At 39.7% G+C, this 19,661-nt stretch overlaps 1 protein-coding gene across 2 annotated transcripts in view; it reads left to right on the top strand.

Moving 5' to 3' along the window:
• Positions 1 to 19,661, top strand: part of LOC108700317 (bromo adjacent homology domain-containing 1 protein) — a 110,770-nt gene that overhangs the window by 76,380 nt on the left and 14,729 nt on the right. For both annotated transcript variants that reach the window (XM_041575413.1, XM_041575414.1), the window contains exon 2: positions 13,769 to 15,353. In XM_041575413.1, the coding sequence (XP_041431347.1) occupies positions 13,859 to 15,353 (1,495 nt within the window). In that variant the 5' untranslated portion in view covers positions 13,769 to 13,858. The remainder of the gene's footprint in view (positions 1 to 13,768; positions 15,354 to 19,661) is intronic.

Genomic DNA, 19,661 nt, shown 5'->3' on the forward strand with positions numbered 1-19,661 from the left:
AAATGGATACTGTCATGGGAAAAAAAAATTTTTTCAAAATGAATCAGTTGATAGTGCTGCTCCAGAATTCTGCACTGGAATCCATTTCTCAAAAGAGCAAACAGATTTTTTTATATTCAGTTTTGAAATCTGACATGGGGCTAGACATATTGTCAATTTCCCAGCTGCCCCAAGTCATGTGACTTGTGCTCTCCCTAACACAAGATAACAGCTGCCTGGTAGATCTAAGATCTACCAGGCAATAGTAAAAACCCATGTCTCAATAGACTCAATAGTAAAAACCCATGTCTCAATAGACTCAATAGTAAAAACCCATGTCTCACTGAGACACATTAAGTTACATTGATAAGGAAAAACAGCAGCCTGCCAGAAAGCATTTCTCTCCTAAAGTGCAGGCACAAGTCACATGACCAGGGGCAGCTGGGAAATTGACACAATGTCTAGCCCCATGTCAGATTTCAAAATTGAATATAAAAAAATCTGTTTGCTCTTTAGAGAAATGGATTTCAGTGTAGAATTCTGCTGGATCAGCACTATTAACTGATACGAAGAAAACATGTTTTCTGATGACTTTAAATAATAAAAAATGAAAACCAATTGCAAATTGTCTCAGAATATCACTCTCTACATCATACTGAAAGTTATCTCAAAGGTGAACAACCCCTTTAAGTAGGGCCTTGTGCATAAAATTATATTAACAATTGAGTATTTGTTGTGTACGAGAATAGTGGGGGCTTATTAATCTGGTTAAGATGGTAAACTGTTGGCTGCTTGCAGTTCAATACACAAAAATAAATTTTTCTTTTGGTTTCATCATCCAGTGGCTGCATATAAATGCTGGGAGGTTTAAAATCAGATTCCGTGGAACTGTTTGTTTTGGCATCTGATCACTGGAGAATTTCATAAGGCTTTCATCATAATTATTTCCCATCATCGCTGCTAAGGTTACACACACCTTTATGACTACATGTTCTCATTTTGGGAACTAGTTTCCGTGGTGCACATATATGTGATTAATATACATTTTAAAACTTGTACAAACCTGTGATTGGCTGACTGAGCATGGTGGGAGCTAATGCTAATGGCCTTTCTGTCCTGTGTGTTATGGGTCCTTGAACATATAGAGGTGCATTTATTAAAGGTTGAATTTCAAATTCATGTGAGGTTTTTTTTTTTTAATTTGATAAATTCGAATATTATCAAAATTTGATAAGGGGAACTCCACAAAAACTTAACTCAAGCTTTTTGAAAAGTAAACGTAATAAGCAACTTTGCAATATAAATCAATTAAAATATTTGCAGACTTTTCTTAATTTTTAATGGTTTCTGACAGTTCCCTAAGCCTAGCCTTCTGCTCTCCTGCTGATCTGTCTGACTACTTTGCTGAGCTGGCTGACTACTGTTACTTTGTATCAGCAGCCATCTGTCTTTAGCCTGCATCCTCCAAACCCCACAATTCCCTGCACGCGTGATGATTTCAATACGGAAAGGAACATCACAGTGCAATGCATTGTGGGTTATGTAGTTCCTGTCTGTAAGCTGTGGAGAAGTTGTTACAATTTGTCACATCAGTGTTTAGTCCCTCCTTCCCTGCCAGGATTTCAAATGATGCAGAAAGAGAACTGTTAAACAGCTGGATTTCAGCATAGAAAACGGCATTTATTCATCTTTTTGAAGAAACAGGTAACTGTGATGGGTATATTAGGGGAGTCTGTGTTATATGGGCCTCTTGATCAAATTTTGGTTTGGAAGCCGGAGTTCCCCCTTTGATAAAAAAAAATGTAATCTCTTAAAATCATACAAATTTTACCAACCCAAATCAAATTAGACTAAACTCGATTTAAGTTTTTTCCCTGTTGTCGTGACATTGAGGTAGGTATATTTGGGAAAGTTCTGCAACCTGGCTCATATAGTGGACCTTTCGATGCGCAGCCTTAAAGGAGAAAACAAACCTTTAATAAAAAAATTAAAAAAACCCTACCCCCTCCCTCCTCTCCCCAGCCTAGCTGCCTCCCAGGCAAATGCCCCTAAATCTTTACTCACCCCTCTGTGCAGATTCTGTCCATCGGAGTTCACCAGTGACATCCTCAGGCGCTTCGGTAATCTTCTCATTCCGGAGATTTCGGAAGAGAAGAAGATGGCTGCCGTGAACTCCGCTGGACAGAATCTGCATCGAGGAGTAACTAAAGAGTTAGGGGCATTTGCCGGGGGGAGGGGATAGCTAGACTGGGGGGGGAGAGGGAGAGGGTATATGTAGGGTAGGGGGGTAGGGGTTTTTTTTATTAAAGGAAATCTATACCCCCGAAATGAACACTTAAGCAACAGATTTATATCAAATTAAGTGGCATATTAAAGAATCTTACCAAACTGGTAAATATATAAACTTAAGTAAATATTGCCCTTTTACATCTCTTGCCTTGAGCCACCATTTCATGATGGTCTGTGTGCTGCCTCAGAGATCACCTGACCAGAAATACTGCAGCTCTAACTGTAACAGGAAGAAGTGTGGAAGCAAAAGAGAGAACTCGGTCTTTTCATTGGCTCATTTGACCTAACATGTACGATGTGCACTATGAATCGTAGGATCCCAGGGGGTGAACCTTTTTTTCTTTATGTAGCAATTTTCTATTAAGGATTAACCAATGGCACATACTACTAAAATATGTATATTATATTATAAAAAGTATTTACATGAAGCATATGAGTTTTTTTATGCAATATATGTGTGCATATATTTTTATAGAGACCTACATTGTTCAGAGATATAGTTTTACTTTAAGAAAGGCAGCATGCAAAATGCAACAAAATGGATGCATCTGTGGCCAATTTTAGTCTTTGCACACTGCCGTTAAAAGTAAAAATGATTCCTATTGTGTTTAAATTACATTTGCAGGCAATACAGTAAAGTAAATACACCAATAGATCTGACATCAAATCAAACAATAAAACTGACAAGTAATTTGGTCTGTCGGGTTAGAAATATTTCATCAGCTTGGTTTTAACACGTGTTCATATTTATCCATGTACGGTCGCATGGTCCCGTGCTTTCCAAAAAATTCTATGCCGTTGGATAATTATCCACTTGGTAATTAGAGGTTCACATGTTTCAGCGCCAGATTACTGTACAATAAAAGATGTCATAAAAGGGTCGAATTTCGAATTGAAAAAACTTCGAAATTCAAAAAGATCAGCCGAAATTAAGTTGAAGTTTTTTTTTCTCGAATATGTCCGTGTTCAAAGTCCACCAATGGAGTCCAATTGGGTTCTAGGAGGCCCCCCGTAGGCTAAAACAGCAATTTGGCAAGTTTTAGATGGCGAATGGTCCAGTACATGATAATTTCTATATTCTTTCTAATTCAAATCAAATTTAGACTATTCCCTAGTTGAAGTACACAAAAAATAACTTGAAATTAAAATTTTTTTCATTCGAAAATTCACCTTGACCTTTAATAAATCTGCCCCATACTGTAACTTGAAGAAGTGATGAAGCAAAAGACACAACTCTGTTTGTTAATTGGCTCATGTGACCGAACATGTATGGTGTGTTTGTGTGCACAGTGAATCGTTGGATCCCAGGGGGCGGCCCTTATTTTTTTTAAAATGGCAATTTTCTATTTAGGATTACCCAACTACTAGAAAAGTATATTATTATGAAAATGGTTTATTTACATGAAACAGGGTTTTACAAATGAGCTGTTTTATGCTATATATTTGTATAGAGACCTACATAGTTTTCCTTTAAGGGTTTGTTTCTTCTTAAAGATGTTCAAATGCAGTTGAGTTTGCAAGCCGTTCTGTGTACATTCTGTGTACATACTGCCTCCTTTAAATGCCTTTCCTTTGCTCTCTGCATGGCGCTTGGGAATGGAATATAATTTCATTAATTTGGCCACAGGGAATGAGATTCGCTAGTAGGATCATTGTTTGCAGTCTACTGCTGTCCCTTGGGAGCACATTTCTTGACAGTTGTCTGTGTTTAGCTTTGTGTCCTAATGCTTTCCTAGATTACTGTCCCAAGGGCCGTGTTGTCTCTACCTTAATCCCTTGTAATATGACTTCTCAGTCAGTACCTGTAGGTACATTTTCCTATTTTAGATCTACTGGAAGGATATTACAAACAGTGATGTTTTAGGCAATTTTAATGGTAGCAATAATTATTCTCAGAATATCTATAGTATTATCTTGGGGCACTGCTTGGGGTTGTTAAGTGGGGTTGCCACCTGGCCGGTAAAAATGATGGCCGATCCCAATGATATTAATAGGGAAAAAAGATAGATATATATATATATCTATATATCTATATCTCTATCTATCTATCTATCTATCTATCTATCTATCTATCTATCTATCTATCTATCTATATATATATATATATATATATATATATATATATACAGTATATATCTATATATGTATCTATATCTATCTATAGATAGATAGATATATAGATAGATAGGCCGGTATTTTTTTCATAAAAGGTGGCAACCCTATTTAAAGGTTGTTTTTTTCCTGTAATGGTGGTAGAATGTGTTTCAAGGGACATTTGCCCCACTTTTCTGTGACAACTGGGCACATAGCACAAACCTAGTACAGGTATGGGACCTATTATCTAGAATGATTGGGACCAGAGGCTTTCTGGATAACAGATCTTTCCATAATTTGAAAATTTATACCTTGTCTACTAGAAAATCCGAAAAACCCGAAAGGCTCCGGTTAATTATCTCCGGTTAATTCATGTACAAGGTATCATTTTATTATTACAGAGAAAACATAAATCCTTTTTTTTTTTTTTTTTTTTTTAAATTTGTATTATTTGGATAAAATGGAGTCTATGGGAGACAGCCTTTCTATAAATCAGAACTTTCTGGATAACTGGTTTCCGGATAACGGATTCCATACTGAGCCTGGCATGCAGAAATAATGTTTGTAATCCCTTGGCACCATCCATTTTTCTCTTTCTGGTTTTGGTTTTAACTTAAGCTTAAATCCATCATTTCTAGACCCCTAGACAGATCCTAATTTTTTTAGCTACTAAGCAATATCCTGTTTTCTTCTTATGTTGTGGCGTTAATCATTAAACACTTAATTATCATTCAGGTCATTTAAGGAAAAGAGGATGCAGAGGGCATTTGTTCTGTGATCCTTTTGTGGAGTAAAAACGTAGGTACAAAGGACATGTTATAGAACTGGTTTAATGTAAATAATACAAATCCAAGTACAGGTATGGGACCTTTTATCCAGAATGCTGAGGACCTGGTTTTTTCAAGATAACGGATCTGTCTGTAATTTGGATCTTCATAACCTAAGTCCACTAGAAAATCATGTAAACATTAAATAAACCCAGTACACTGTTTTTACTTCCAATAAGGAATAATTATATCTTAGTTTGGATCAAGTACAAGCTACTGTTTTACAAAGAAAAAGGTAATACATTTTTTTAAAAAAAATTGTCTATGGGAGACGGCCTTTCCATAATTCGGGTTTCCAGATAATGTATCCCATACCTGTAATTTGTGTCAGCATTTATTGCACTGAAGCTTAGCTTCAAAATTGCTCTATATTTATATATAATCTTTTTTTTTTTTTTTTTTTTTTAATAAATCCTGTTATTCTTTTATAGTTTAGAATATATAATACACATTTGTGCTTTAACCCAAAGCAACAGTGGGTCTTAATTATTAGTCCAGATATCATCTTTGTTGCAGTTTCATGAGCAGAGAATGTGACATTGGTTTTTTTGGGATGTTTACCTCGTGGCTTTCTTACAACAAGCAGCTTAAAGTGGATGCTTGCCTTTAAAACAAAGTTATAGTTTAGTGTGAACAATAGTTTTAAAATGAGATCCTTTTGTTCTGCAGCTCTCTGGTTTGAAATTTCAATTTCTATCTGGTTGCCAGGTTATTGTTTACCATAGAAACAAGGCAGCTGGTTGAAGGGTTGGAGAAGAGCAATCCAAAGTTTAAATCTGTTTGGTCTCTTCACTTAGGGTCAGGAAGGCAGCTCACTGCCAGCTTCTAAATGAAGTAGTATTCCGGCATCAGATTTTGCCAGATATGGGAGCGTGGGAAAAACCAACCCAATACCTATATTTATTTATATATATTTTTTCAAGCACTGACAGGCTGCCTGTGGCTCTCTGGCTGACTTCTAGCTAGCGCTGCAACATCTTGTGATCCACGTTAGCTGGCCCAAAATATATTCCAAATTCCAAGGAAAATGTTACGTCATCTCTCACCAAAATGAACAGATCTGCCAAAAAAGAGGAATTAGTTTTGGCACTTTTTTCTATAAAAAAAATTCCAGCCTTCTTATTTTCCTCTTTTTTCAGAAAATAAATCTTGTAATAACTGTAGAGTCATGGGGAAAAAGTGCTTAATAGAGTTCTCCTTGCACTGATGTAACAACATAGGTCATGGAAGTTGTCTGTCTGGCTCAGGCCTTGTGACCCAGGGTCAGTTATTTTAGTAGTGTTGCTTTTCTTGTCTTCTTAAAGGAGAAAGAAAGGCTGCCTGTTGAGCAAAGGATAGCATATAAAACCCTTCTACCAACATTCAAAGCCCTTCACTCATCTGCTCCCCACTACATTTCTTCTCTTGTCTCACTATACGTTCCTGGTCGTCTTCTCCGCTCTTCTCAGAGCCTCTGTCTCTTCACACCATCCACTTCCACTGCCACCTCTCGTCTCAAACCCTTCTATGTTGCTACTCCTACCTCTGAAATTCCATCCCTGAATTCCTCCGTAAGGAATCCTCTCTTAATCTCTTCAAGAAAAACTAAGAGTCTACCTTTTGGACCACTAGAACATTAGCCTAGTCCTATCCCTACTGACTATGCCTTACCTTGTGCACTTTTTCATCCAATTTGTGCCTGTATGTTAGCCTCCCATCCACTTAGACTGTAAGCTCTACGGGGCAGGGACCTCCTTCCCACTATGTCTCTTACCACATAGCACTTAAGCTCTTTGTCTTATGATTCTGTATATATTTACTATGTGATTTGTCTCCCCCATGTATACTTTTATATATATATATATATATATATATATATATATATATATATATATATATATATATATATATATGTTGTACTTTTATGCACTGTACAGCGATGCTGCTCCTTAACAGTGCTTTACAAATAAAGTTATACATACATACATATATACAAAGGCTATAATTAAGTAAACTTTATCAGAAAGTTTCTGTATAAATACTCCAGCAAACCCTCAAAGTAATGCTGCTCTGAGTCCTCTGTGAAAAGAAACCACATTTCTTTCCTTCTATTGTGTACTCATGGGCTTCTGTATCAGACTTCCTGTTTTCATCTTAAACCTCCAGGGCTAGGGCTTGAGCCTGCTCAGTTTGCTCCCCTCCCTGCTGTAATCTGAGCCCAGAGCTATGACTGAGAAGGGAAACTCAGGCCGGATGTGATGTCACACCAAGTGAATATGGCAGCTGCTATCCTAAACAAACAGAGATGTTCTAGAGCTGTTTACTCTACAGAATAAATAGTGTTGTAGCTTGCACTATTGTGGCTAATCTACTGACATTAAACTGCTTCGGTACCTTTCCTTCTCCTTTAAGCAGAAAACAGGAAGTCTGATACAGAAGCCCATGAGTACACAATAGAAGGAAAGTAATGCTGTGTTTCTTTTGACAGAGGACTCAGAGCAGCATTAATTTTTTTTAACATGTAAGGGGGGCCCTGGCACCAATGTTTTGTTTTTAAAAAAAATTATGGGGGGCCCTGTTGCCAAATGTTTTCCTTTAACTTATAGGGGGCCCTGGTCACCAATTATTTTTATTAACTTGTAGGGGGGCCCTGACCACCAATTTTTTTTTAAACTTTTATGGGGGAACCCTTGCGCCACAGTTTTTTTTTTAACTTATAAGGGGGCCCTAACCATCAATAGCTTTTCATAACTTGTGTGTGTGGGGTTACCTTTTTAGCGCTGATGCCTATGTGGTCTTTTAACTGTGGTGTAGAGTGGGCGGGATCTGGGGTGGGCGGCCCACTAGGCCCAGAGTTAGGCCCAGAGATTTCTAATGGCGGCCCTGAGCTGCATAATCGACACCTGGGCGCTTTTCAGACAGATATTGGATGTGGAAGCCTGTCGGAGAGCCCATGTATAGCCAGCTTTAGGCGACAGACGTAGCTGCTTCCGTACATTTGCACCCAGATACATTACCTCTGCTCAGGGTGCAGGCAGATGCAGTTTATTTTGTTGCCAAAATGCAAACTCTTGCATTTCACCACCAAAATCTTCCACGTCTGCGTGCAACCCGAGCGTTGGAAGTGTATGCGGGTGCAGGCGTATGACATAGCGGAGGAGGAACGGATTCTCTGTATCCATCTGCTACATCTGTCCTTAGCTTTACACAATCAAACTCGATGCATATAGGGTATATTGGGAACAGAATTCATTAGTCATGGTGTAATTTGGGCAAACACTTTCACAGATAGAGATAACTTATCACAAGTTCCGGTAATCCGGTAACTGCATTCCATTGCTTATTGCCATAATGCCGTCATTATAGGGTGCCATGCACACACCGTTGCTCGGTGACAGGACAGAAAATGACTGTAACGTAGTGCATTGTGGGAAAGCAGAGCATCAGGGTGTTGTATTTTTTTTCTCGGCGAGAGCACTGTAATTCCTTCTCTTAGTCATGCTGACTTTCCAGGGAATTCACAACAGAAGGGAGGGGAGGAATCACAGAAATGCTTACGGTGCCTTCACTAAACCACACAAGGCAGAGGACGAGTTAAACATAAGCACCAGGGGAATGTAAGTAACGCGCTGCTTGTCCTCTGGCAATGGGAGACTGCTAGCAGCCGCTTTCATGCCGTGCTGCTAGGCTTGTGCACCTAGCAACGCCTAGCAACGTTCTCATGCCCCTAGCAACTCTCTTGCCCCTAGCAATGCTCTCTTGCCCCTAGCAATGCTCTCTTGCCCCTAACAACGCTCTCTTGCCCCTAACAACGCTCTCTTGCCCCTAGCAACACTCTCTTGCCCCTAGCAATGCTCGCATGCCCCTAACAACGCTCTCTTGCCCCTAACAACGCTCTCTTGCCCCTAGCAACACTCTCTTGCCCCTAGCAACGCTCGCATGCCCCTAGCAACTGCTCGCATGCCCCTAGCAACTGCTCGCATGCCCCTAGCAACTGCTCGCATGCCCCTAGCAACGCTCTCATGCCCCTAGCAACGCTCTCATGCCCCTAGCAACGCTCTCATGCCCCTAGCAACCCTCTCAAGTCCCTAGCAACACTCTCATGCCCCTAGCAACACTCTCATGCCCCTAGCAACACTCTCATGCCCCTAGCAACACTCATGCCCCTAGCAACACTCTCATGCCCCTAGCAATTGCTCTCATGCCCCTAGCAACACTCTCATGCCCTAGCAACACTCTCATGCAGATGGGATTCCTAGAGAGCAGATGCCAGGGTTCTGCTCACAGACACTACATCACTGAAACTCCTCATCTCACACTGTCCATTAAAGTCCTCCTTGATTTTCTCGACGAACTTCCTTGTAGCTGTAATTAAATAGGTTTTGCATTGCTGTGGCGTCTTCGTGAGACGTGTTTGTTTTCTCGGCAGATCATTGGAAAACTCTTAGACGCAAATTAAAGAGAGCAGCTCATCCCGTTGCTGCAAAACTCCATCTGCAGTATATGGCAAGACAGCACTCCCGAGGGTTAATGGTTTTACTAGCCTTCATTAATTCAGCTGATCCTGCCGCCTACTAAACTCATAAACCATGTTTTTTCATAGAACCTGAACAGCAACTCTGAAGTACACGGTACTCTATATGAAATGAGATGCTATTAAATGCGCCTTGCTTTATATAAAGCCATTATTTTCCATGAAAATCTTAATATCTCTGTGCTATTTCTTTGTGGCATATGAGGTTCAGATATCATGTGTTTATACACTTATAACTGATGACATCGTTAAGCACTCTTTATACAGATATAATACACAAAAGTAAATTATATCCTTCTAAACAGTGAGTTCTGATGTCATTTCTGTCACATGACTCACTAAAACTTGTGTGTTATAATAAATAAAGTACCCCCAGTTGCAAAATATGAGGATATTAGAAGTAACCTCGGAGTTCCATGACCTGTATAAAAACACTCGGCCTCGTGTTTTTATATGGTCATGAAACTCGTTAACTTATAATATCCTTATAATTTACAAAAGGGGGTACTTTATTCACTGTATAATTTACAGGAGATTCGGGGACCTTGGTTTCCCAAGCAAATGCAAAATGATGGTGCTGGGCAAAAGAAATTTTTCCTCAAAAGGGGTATTTTAAATTTAATTTAAAGCGGTTGTTCACTTTTAAATGAATTTTTAGTATGATGTAGAGAGTGATATTGTGAGACAATTTGCTATTGGTTTTTATTTTTTATTATTTGTGGTTATTGAGTTATTTAGCTTTTTATTCAGCAGCTCTCCAGTTTGCAATTTCAGCAGTCTGGTTGCTAGGGTAATTTGGACATGCACTGATTTGAATAAGAGACTGGAATATGAATAGGAGAGGCCTGAATAGAAAGACAAGTAATAAAAAGTAGCAATACATTTGTAGCCTTGCAGAGCATTTTTTTTTTAGATAGGGTCAGTGACCCCCTGTTTGAAAGTTGAAAAGAGCCAGAAGAACAAGGTAAATAATACCAAAACGATAAAATATAAATAATGAAGACATTCTAGTTGCTAGGAATTGGACATTCTACGACACACTAAAAGTTACCATAAAGGTGAACCACCCCTTTAATATAATTTAATTTGTCTGTAATATTTTAATTTGTTTGCTTGTTTTTTTTGCTCAAAAGGAAACTTTATTGTGAGAAATTGTAGTATAGGTACACAGAAATATTCAGCATATAAAAGGATACTTTCCAGACTTGAGCATGAACAGCTGTACAGTTTAAATTATACAGGTATGGGACCTGTTATCCAAAATGCTCTGGACCTGGAGCTTTCCACATAACAGATCTTTCCATAATTTAGATCTTCATACCTTAACGGGGTGGTTCACCTTAAAAAAACGACTTGTTTTCAGACAGAACACAAGAAATAATGACTTTTTCCAATGACTTTCTATGTGTGACTGTTTTTATAATATTGATTTGTCAAGTGTCTTTTTTCACCTTCTGAAGCAGCCGAGGGAGGGAGGGCTAAATCATCTGTTGAAATCATTGAAAAATCATTGAACATTGAATTGAGAAATCAATGTTGCAAAACAGTTTAGAGTCTGCATCTGAATTACTGAGCTGTCCGACTAAAACACCACAGACAGGAACATTTAAACTTAGATTTTGGAAAAACAGTAAAAAATAAATAATGGAAAGTAATTGAAAAACTATTTATTTTTGGGGAACAATCTGAAAACAACTGGATTGAAAAAAGTATTTGGAAGGTGAACCACCCCTTTAAGTCTACTAGAAAATCATGTAAACGTTAAATAAACCCAATAGGCTGGTTTTGTCTCCAATAAGAATTAATTATATATTCATTTGAATCAAGTACAATGTACAGTTTAACTATCACAGAGAAAAGTGAAATAATTGTTAAAGATTTGGAATATTTGGATAAAGTTTCGTATTTGTGAGATGGCCTTTCCGTAATTCGGAGCTTTCTGGGTTTCCGGATAACTGATCCCATACCTGTACTCTTTTTGGATTATAGAGTTATACAGCTATATAATCCTAAATCTGTTGTCCAATGGCCCCTAAATTATAGCATGTTGGGTGCTCCCCCTAATATAAGGAGAAGGATAATCAATAAACTAAAATGAAGAACAGTTGAAAAAGTGCTAAGAATAGGAAATTCAATAACATACTAAACATACTAAAAGTTAATTTTTATTGTGAACCACCCAATTAACTTGTAGTTCATACAGAACAAGGGTAAAAAACAAATATCCATAGCCATCTCCATATTACTTACAGGGGTGGTGGCTCACCTTTAATTTAACTGTCTGCTAATTGTAAGCAACATTTCATTTGCCCGTCACTTTTTTTATATATATAGTTTTTGAATTATTTGCCACCTTCTACCTCCTTCTAGCGTGCAAATGGGGGTCACTGACCCCATCTAAAAAAACAAATGCTTTGAAAGCCTACATATTTATTGCTATTGCTACTTTGTATTACTCCTATTTCTATTCAGGCCCTTTCCTATTCATATTTCAGTCTCTTATTCAAATCAGTGCTTGGTCGCTATGGTAATTTGGACCCTATCAACCAGATATATAAAATTGCAAAATGTAAAGCTGCTGATTGAAAAGCTTAACTCAAAAACCACAAATAAAATGAAAACCAATTGCAAATGGTCCCAGTTTATCACTCGCTGCATCATACTAGAAGTTAACTTAAAAGTAAACAACCCCTTTAAAGGAGAAGGAAAGCTACCAAGGCAGTTTATTGCAAATAGATTAGCCACACTAGTGCAAGCTATAATATTATATTTATTCTGCAGAATGCTTTACCATACCTGAGTAAACAGCTCTAGAAACTCTGTTTGTTTAGGATAGCAGCTGCCATATTGGTTTTGTGTGACATCACTTCCTGCCTGAGTCTCTCCCTGCTCATTTATAGCTTTGGCCTCAGATTACAGCAGGGCTGGGAGGAGGGAGTGGAGAGGAGCAAACTGAGCATGCTCAAGATTTAGCTCTGGAGGTTTAAGCTGAAACAGGAAGTCTGATAAAGAAGTCCATGTATATACAATAGAAGGAAAGAAAAGCTGTGTTTGACAGAGGACTCAGAGCAACATTACTTTGAGGGTTTACTGATGCATTTATATAGTCCTTTCTGATAAAGCTTACTTCGTTTTAGCCTTTCTCCGTTAACAAAAAGGAAATGTTTTCTTTCTGACCCCAAACTAGGAATTTTTCAGCCCTTTGAAATAGAATTACTCTGGCCTAAGTATTAATACTAGTCATCAGTATTGATTTGGTTTGTAATACAAGTGATTTGATTTTTGTTGCTACATTCCTTACTTTAAAGGGATACTGTCATGGAAAAACATGTTTTTTCCAAAACACACCAGTTAATAGTGCTACTCCAGCAGAATTCTGCACTGAAATCCATTTCTCAATAGAGCAAACAGATTTTTTTATATTCAATTTTGAAATCTAACATGGGGCTAGACATTTTGTCAATTTCCCAGCTGCCCCTGGTCATGTGACTTGTGCCTGCACTTTAGGAGAGAAATGCTTTCTGGCAGGCTGCTGTTTTTCCTTCTAAATGTAACTGAATGTGTCTCAGTGGGACATGGGTTTTTACTATTGAGTGTTGTTCTTAGATCTACCAGGCAGCTGTTATCTTGTGTTAGGGAGCTGTTATCTGGTTACCTTCCCATTATTCTTTTGTTTCGCTGCTGGGGGGGGAGGGAGGGGTTGATATCACTTCAACTTGCAGTACAGCAGTAAAGAGTGATTGAAGTTTATCAGAGCACAAGTCACATGACTTGGGGCAGCTGGGAAATTAACAATATGTCTAGCCCCATGTCAGATTTCAAAATTGAATATAAAAAAATCGGTTTGCTCTTTTGAGAAATGGATTTCAGTGCAGAATTCTGTTGGAGCAGCACTATTAACTGATTCATTTTGAAAAAACATTTTTTTCCCATGACAGTATCCCTTTAAAGATCTAAGGTCTTAATTTGGTGGTGGGTATAGCAAGAATCAAAGCTGTAGAAAGATCTTTGTCTACAGTGGGACATTGTGTTTGCAACACTTATTAATTATTTTCTTTTCCTACAGGTACACACAGCAATCATGTTTGAAAAGGATCATTCTATTTTCTACTGAAAAAGAGCTTCTAGACTTTCAGACCTAAGCGGAGTGGATTTTATGATGGATACCGCCCAAGCAGGTTGCACAGGTCCAAGAGCTTTTAAAGACTTACCTTGCCAGTCAAGGATTTCCAATGTGGGCAGAGGAATATTAAGCCAGGATATACGAAAAGCATACCCGCTGCGGAGACGGCTGTCACCAGCCATGAATGAAAAGACATGTACTGTTGTTCTCACCAGACTGGAGGATGTGGCTGGGTCATGTATTATGGAGGGTCAAAGTGGGGCCCAACCAAATATCTCTTGTTGGGTGGATGACTTTGGCACGCTGAAGGTCCATACTGGGCATTCTTCCAAAACACAAAGGGTCACTTCAAAAGGGAAGAGGTACTCTAGGGTCACGTCTGATAATATTCATGATTTTCCTGAGCCCCGGAAACGAAGATTAGCTTCTCTAAATGCAGAAGCTGTGAATAACGTGCTATTTGAAAGAGATGACGGGTGTTCTCGAAAGATTAGGAAGGATTTTGGGAAAGCTAGTGAAAATGGCATATCAGATGAAGACTGGACTAGCTCAAAAAACCCAAACTGTCTTCTGCACAGCAAAAGGAGCAGGCAAAGGTACATGGCATCCAGCCAGTCGCCCGATAAAGTATTTGAAAGCAATGTGAAGGTGGAGGATAAAGTAGTGTCCTATTCTCCAACTCCAAAAAGACTAGCAAGCCTCAATGCTGTAGCATTCTTAAAGCTCACAAATGAAAGAGGCCATCCTCTAAAGCAGAGGAGCAAATCACACGATGATACTAGTAGACCTATCACTGGCTGTTCAAAGTCCAAGCTAAAACCCATTAAATCACACAAGAAAAACTGTGTCCAGTCCAAAAAGGAACTGTTACATAGGAAAGTTGAGGACCACCATGGATGGCAAGAAGGAGGTGACAGTGGGTTTTTGAAACCAGAGCATCGCAACTCTTCCAAGTCCTCTGGGAAAACGGAGGGCGTTCACGTGGAACGGTCTTCAAACAACTATGATGGCTCAGAATCCTTGTACCACAGACTGCCTTTAATGGGGGGGCAAGCTTCTATGAAACCAGAATATGGGAGACCTGGTGAGAAGTCTCCCACCCCTAAACAGGACTTCCAGCAGCCCTCTTTCCCAATTCAGCAGCTTCATCATTTGCCAGTTCCAGGCAGTCTAACTGATTGTGTATGTCTGTGTCACCCCTCTGATGTAACGTCCTTAGATGGGACGTATATATCTTATGGCCAAAGTGGATTACCGTACAGTGGGTATTGTGAATTTTCCGTGTACCCAAAAGATGAATTGTTTTCACAGCCAGTGCCCTGTGAGGAACTCTTAGTATCCCAAAGCTCCTTCCCACCCAGTGGAATGATTGGGCATCTGCCATGGTGTAACTCCCGATATTCCTTTGGTGAAGACACTGGGACAAATACTGATAGCCTTTGTGGATTGAGAAGACTCCCCATTTCCCGGGTCACTAACACTCACGTGGAACATAAAAGCTATTCCTTTAAAAAGCCTATTACTGCAGGTAAGTACCCAACCTCATGCGAGATTCTTGCAACTGTGATGTTATGCCTAGAGAATATAATATAAGAGTCTGCTAATGGAGGAAAGAAGACCTGTAGTAAAACTTGCATGTACATAGAAATTTTTCTTGTAGGTTTGCTGTTACAAAAACTTACTTGAGGTTTACATGGAGTAAGAGACCCATGCCTCCGTAGCTTTCCTTCTCCTTTAAGAACATACCTAGTTTATATAGTATTCCGGTATTTTGTTCAGAGTATCTCGTTCTATGAGCTTTTACCTGCCTGTGGTTCCCAACAGTCCAGCCGAAGTCTTATATATACAGGTATGAGACCTGTAATACAGAATGCTCGGGATCTGAGGTTTTTCATATAACGGATCTTTCCGTAATTTGGATCTTCATGCCCCGTCTACTGTAAAATCAAGTAAACATTTAATAAACACAACTGGCTGGTTTTGCTTCCAATAAGGATTAATTATATCTTAGTTTGGATCAAGTACAAGGTACCGTACTATTTTGTTAATATAGAGAAAAATAATTTTTTTGGATTATTTGGATAAAATGGAGTCTATGGGAGAGGGCATTTCTGTAATTCAGAACATTCTGGATAATGGGTTTCCGGATAACGGATCAGGTACTTGGAAACTTCGGGTGACTTCGGAAATCGATGCGCAGCAAGTGCATTAGCGCAGGCGATTCGTCATTCGAGCAGGCAGACGGACGGCAGTTTGGGGAAATTGTTGCCCCGCAGGCGACTAAATCTCCCCAAATCTGCCCGTCTGCCCTTAGCATGAAGCTCAGTTTCAAAAGAAACTGTTATGACTCATAAACCTCCCCCCGCTCAAGTCTCTGATTGGTTACTGCCTGGTAACCAATCAGTGGAAAGCAAGAGAGCTGCAAAGCAGGAAGTAGTTTTCTGGCTATTATGTTAGACATCCAGTCACTCCAGCCTTTATACATTACATTTTTGGCTAACTAACTATATTTGCACAGCCTATCTATTTACCCAGTTTTTATTTCTATACTGAACAATTCCTTTAATAAAACAGTACCTTGTCCTTTATCCCAATTAAGATAGAATTAATGCCTATTGGAGGCAGAACAATCCTCTTGGGTTTAATAAATGTTTTGATGATTTTTTTAGTAGAAAAGTCCCCCTTATCCGGAAAACCTCATGTCCCGAGCATGCTGGATAACGGGTCCCATACATTAGCAGCTGAACCCTGGTTCAGTACTGGTCCAATACCTTGATTGATAACTGAGAGTTTTACAGACAGAAGAGCTTGGCGTTCCCTGCATGGCGAGGGCTTCTTGTGGTTAATTAGTACTCTGTGCCAGCGTGTGCCAGGGCTCGGCTTGTCTGCTATTTCCTGGTAGCAAAACATTGCTGCTGCTGTTAGCGAATCTTATTATTATTCCCAGGGAAGTCATTTGTATCTGGAACATAAAAGTCAGTCCTTGCCTTTGTTTATTCACATCTGCTTTAAAAGCCAGAGATATTGTTTGCTGATATTATTTCTTAATTAGTACCTGGGTCCATGTATGTACTATATATAGTTTTTATTTTGTTTCTGGGTACCTTTTATAGAACAAAAGCAAGTTGTGCAACTGTTGTACGCCTTCTTTTACTATTTGCAAATACTAAGGGCTAAACATTTATAAATAGCTTAAAGGGATCCTGTCTTCGGAAAACATGTTTTTTTCAAATGCATTAGTTAATAGTGCTACTCCAGCAGAATTCTGCACTGAAATCCATTTCTCAAAAGAGCAAACAGATTTTTTTATATTCAATTTTGAAATCTGACATGGGGCTAGACATTTTGTCAATTTCCCAGCTGCCACTTGTCATGTGACTTGTGCCTGCACTTTAGGAGAGAAATGCTTTCTGGCAGGCTGCTGTTTTTCCTTCTCAATGTAACTGAATGTGTCTCAGTGAGACCTGGGTTTTTACTATTGAGTGTTGTTCTTAGATTTACCAGGGAGCTGTTATCTTGTGTTAGGGAGCTGTTATCTGGTTACCTTCCCATTGTTCTTTTGTTTGGCTGCTGGGGGGAAAGGGAGGGGGTGATATCACTCCAACTTGCAGTACAGTAGTAAAGAGTGATTGAAGTTTATCAGAGCACAAGTCACATGACTTGGGGCAGCTGGGAAATTGACAATATGTCTAGCCCCATGTCAGATTTCAAAATTGAATATAAAAAAATCTGTTTGCTCTTTTGAGAAATGGATTTCAGTGCAGAATTTTGCTGGACCAGCACTATTAACTGATTCATTTTGAAAAAATTTTTTTATCCCATGACAGTATCATTTTAAAGGAACAGCAAGGGTAAGGGCACAGATTCAGGGGAGATTAGTCGCCCCAGCGACAAATTTCCTCTTCTTCGGGGACGACAATCTCCCAGAACTGCCTTCCTGCCGGCTAGAATGAAAAATCGCCAGCGGGATGGCACTTAGTTTTCCCGAGTTGCTTCACGAGGAAACTTCAGGTGACTTCAGAAAACGAAGCGCCACGAGTGCCATCCCGCTGGTGATTTTTCATTCTAGCCGGCGGGAAGGTAAGGGAAGGCAGTTCGGGGAGATTAGTTGCCCCCAAAGAAGAGGAGATTTGTCACTGGGGCCACTAATCTCCCCGTGTGGCAATATATTGCATTGTTGCCCTGTACTGATAAAACTGGTGTATTTGCTTCAGAAACTCTACAGTAGATCATATAAACAAGCTGCTGTGTAGCCATGGGGGCAGACATTTAAAGAAGAAAAAGAGAAGGCACAGAATACACAGCAGATAACACAAACTCTGTAGTATACAATTGGATTTTTCAGAATTTATCAACTGTGTACCTTGTGCTTGAATGGCTGCCCCCATGGTTACAAAGCAGCTTATTTATATAAACTATATTTGTGTTTCTGAAGCAAACACACCAGTTTTACAGGGGCAGAGCAAGAGTACCTTATATTGTCATTCCTTTTAAACACTTACATTCTTTGGTGTTACTGTTCCTTTAAAGGAGAAACAAACCTGTAACATAAAAAACCCTACCCTTTGTAGACCCGCCTCCCTTCTCCTCCCAGCTTAGGTGGTACCCAGGCCAAATGTCCCTAACTTTTTACTTACCCCTTGGTGCAGATTCTGTCTCCCGCAGTTCACGGCAGCCATCTTCTTTTCTTCATCAAACTTCGGAAGCAGGCCTTCGTTTTCGGCGCAGTTGGAATGTCAGAACATTTTCAACTAAGGTCTGCTTCTGAAGTTCAACGAAGAAAAGAAGATGGCTGCCGAGGGGTAAGTAAAATGTTAGGGGCATTTGTCCCGGGTACCACCTAAGCTGGGGGGGGAAGAAGGGAGGGGGGTGTACAAATGGTAGGGGGTAGGGGTTACGCTTTGTTTCTCCTTTAATGCACCTTGAATTCGCTTTGAGCTGTTTGTAGAGTTATAAGATCTGATTATGCCAGACCCTTTCCTGCAGAGACATGCTGTGGGCTTCTCTGGTTATTGATAGAGGCAGATTATTCAGAGGTCACCGTCTAAGCATTCGCGTGTCAGTGATCAGGGAACTAATGGCTGCAGTTTGTCTCCAGAAAATGGACAGCTTGTCATTTTATTACAAACCCTGCAGCCCAGAAAACAAACCCATGTGGTAAAGTAGGTTTCAGGGATAATAAATCTGGTTTTCTGCCGCAAACAACTTGATAATGCTGTCTGGCAGTGGGGCATTCCATATCACTGACTCATGCCTGAATAGGCTGGTTAGGGAAATCACTAGCACATGCTTCCTCAACCTAACTGTGTTCATCTAGTACAGCCAGTGGCTCATGCTGTTGCTCTCAGGATCACAGCATGGATGAGTTTTTAGGTTGAGGGAGCTCAATAGTGATGTACAGCTTGACAATAAGTTGACCTGCACCTGACCACACCTAGCCGGTATTTCCGTGCCCAACCCTCCCATCTCTAGTGTCGTGAAAGCAGAAGCCGGCACAGTAAGGTCGGTCACTCAACTTGCACCCGCCACGACCGCGTACGGAAGTCAGCCCAAACCCGACCCACCTATGGGTGTCAGGACACCCTATGCATCACTAGAGCACGGGGCAGTTAGATACCTTTTCATTGAATGAACTACCAGTGATGTATGAATGATTCCAAATAACCTATTCCTGTATCAACCCAAAAAGAAAATTTTCAAGATATCGAGTCTCAGGGATGGCATAGGCTTGAGTATTGTTAAAAATTTGAATTTCTGTGAAGTCAGGCTCAAACCTTTGGTCAAGAGAACACTTTAGTTAATTGCAGTTGAGAGGGAGGGTATTCTCCAGCTAATA

This window comes from Xenopus laevis, chromosome 8S, assembly GCF_017654675.1.
Source record: "Xenopus laevis strain J_2021 chromosome 8S, Xenopus_laevis_v10.1, whole genome shotgun sequence".
In the NCBI taxonomy this organism is placed as follows: domain Eukaryota; kingdom Metazoa; phylum Chordata; class Amphibia; order Anura; family Pipidae; genus Xenopus; species Xenopus laevis.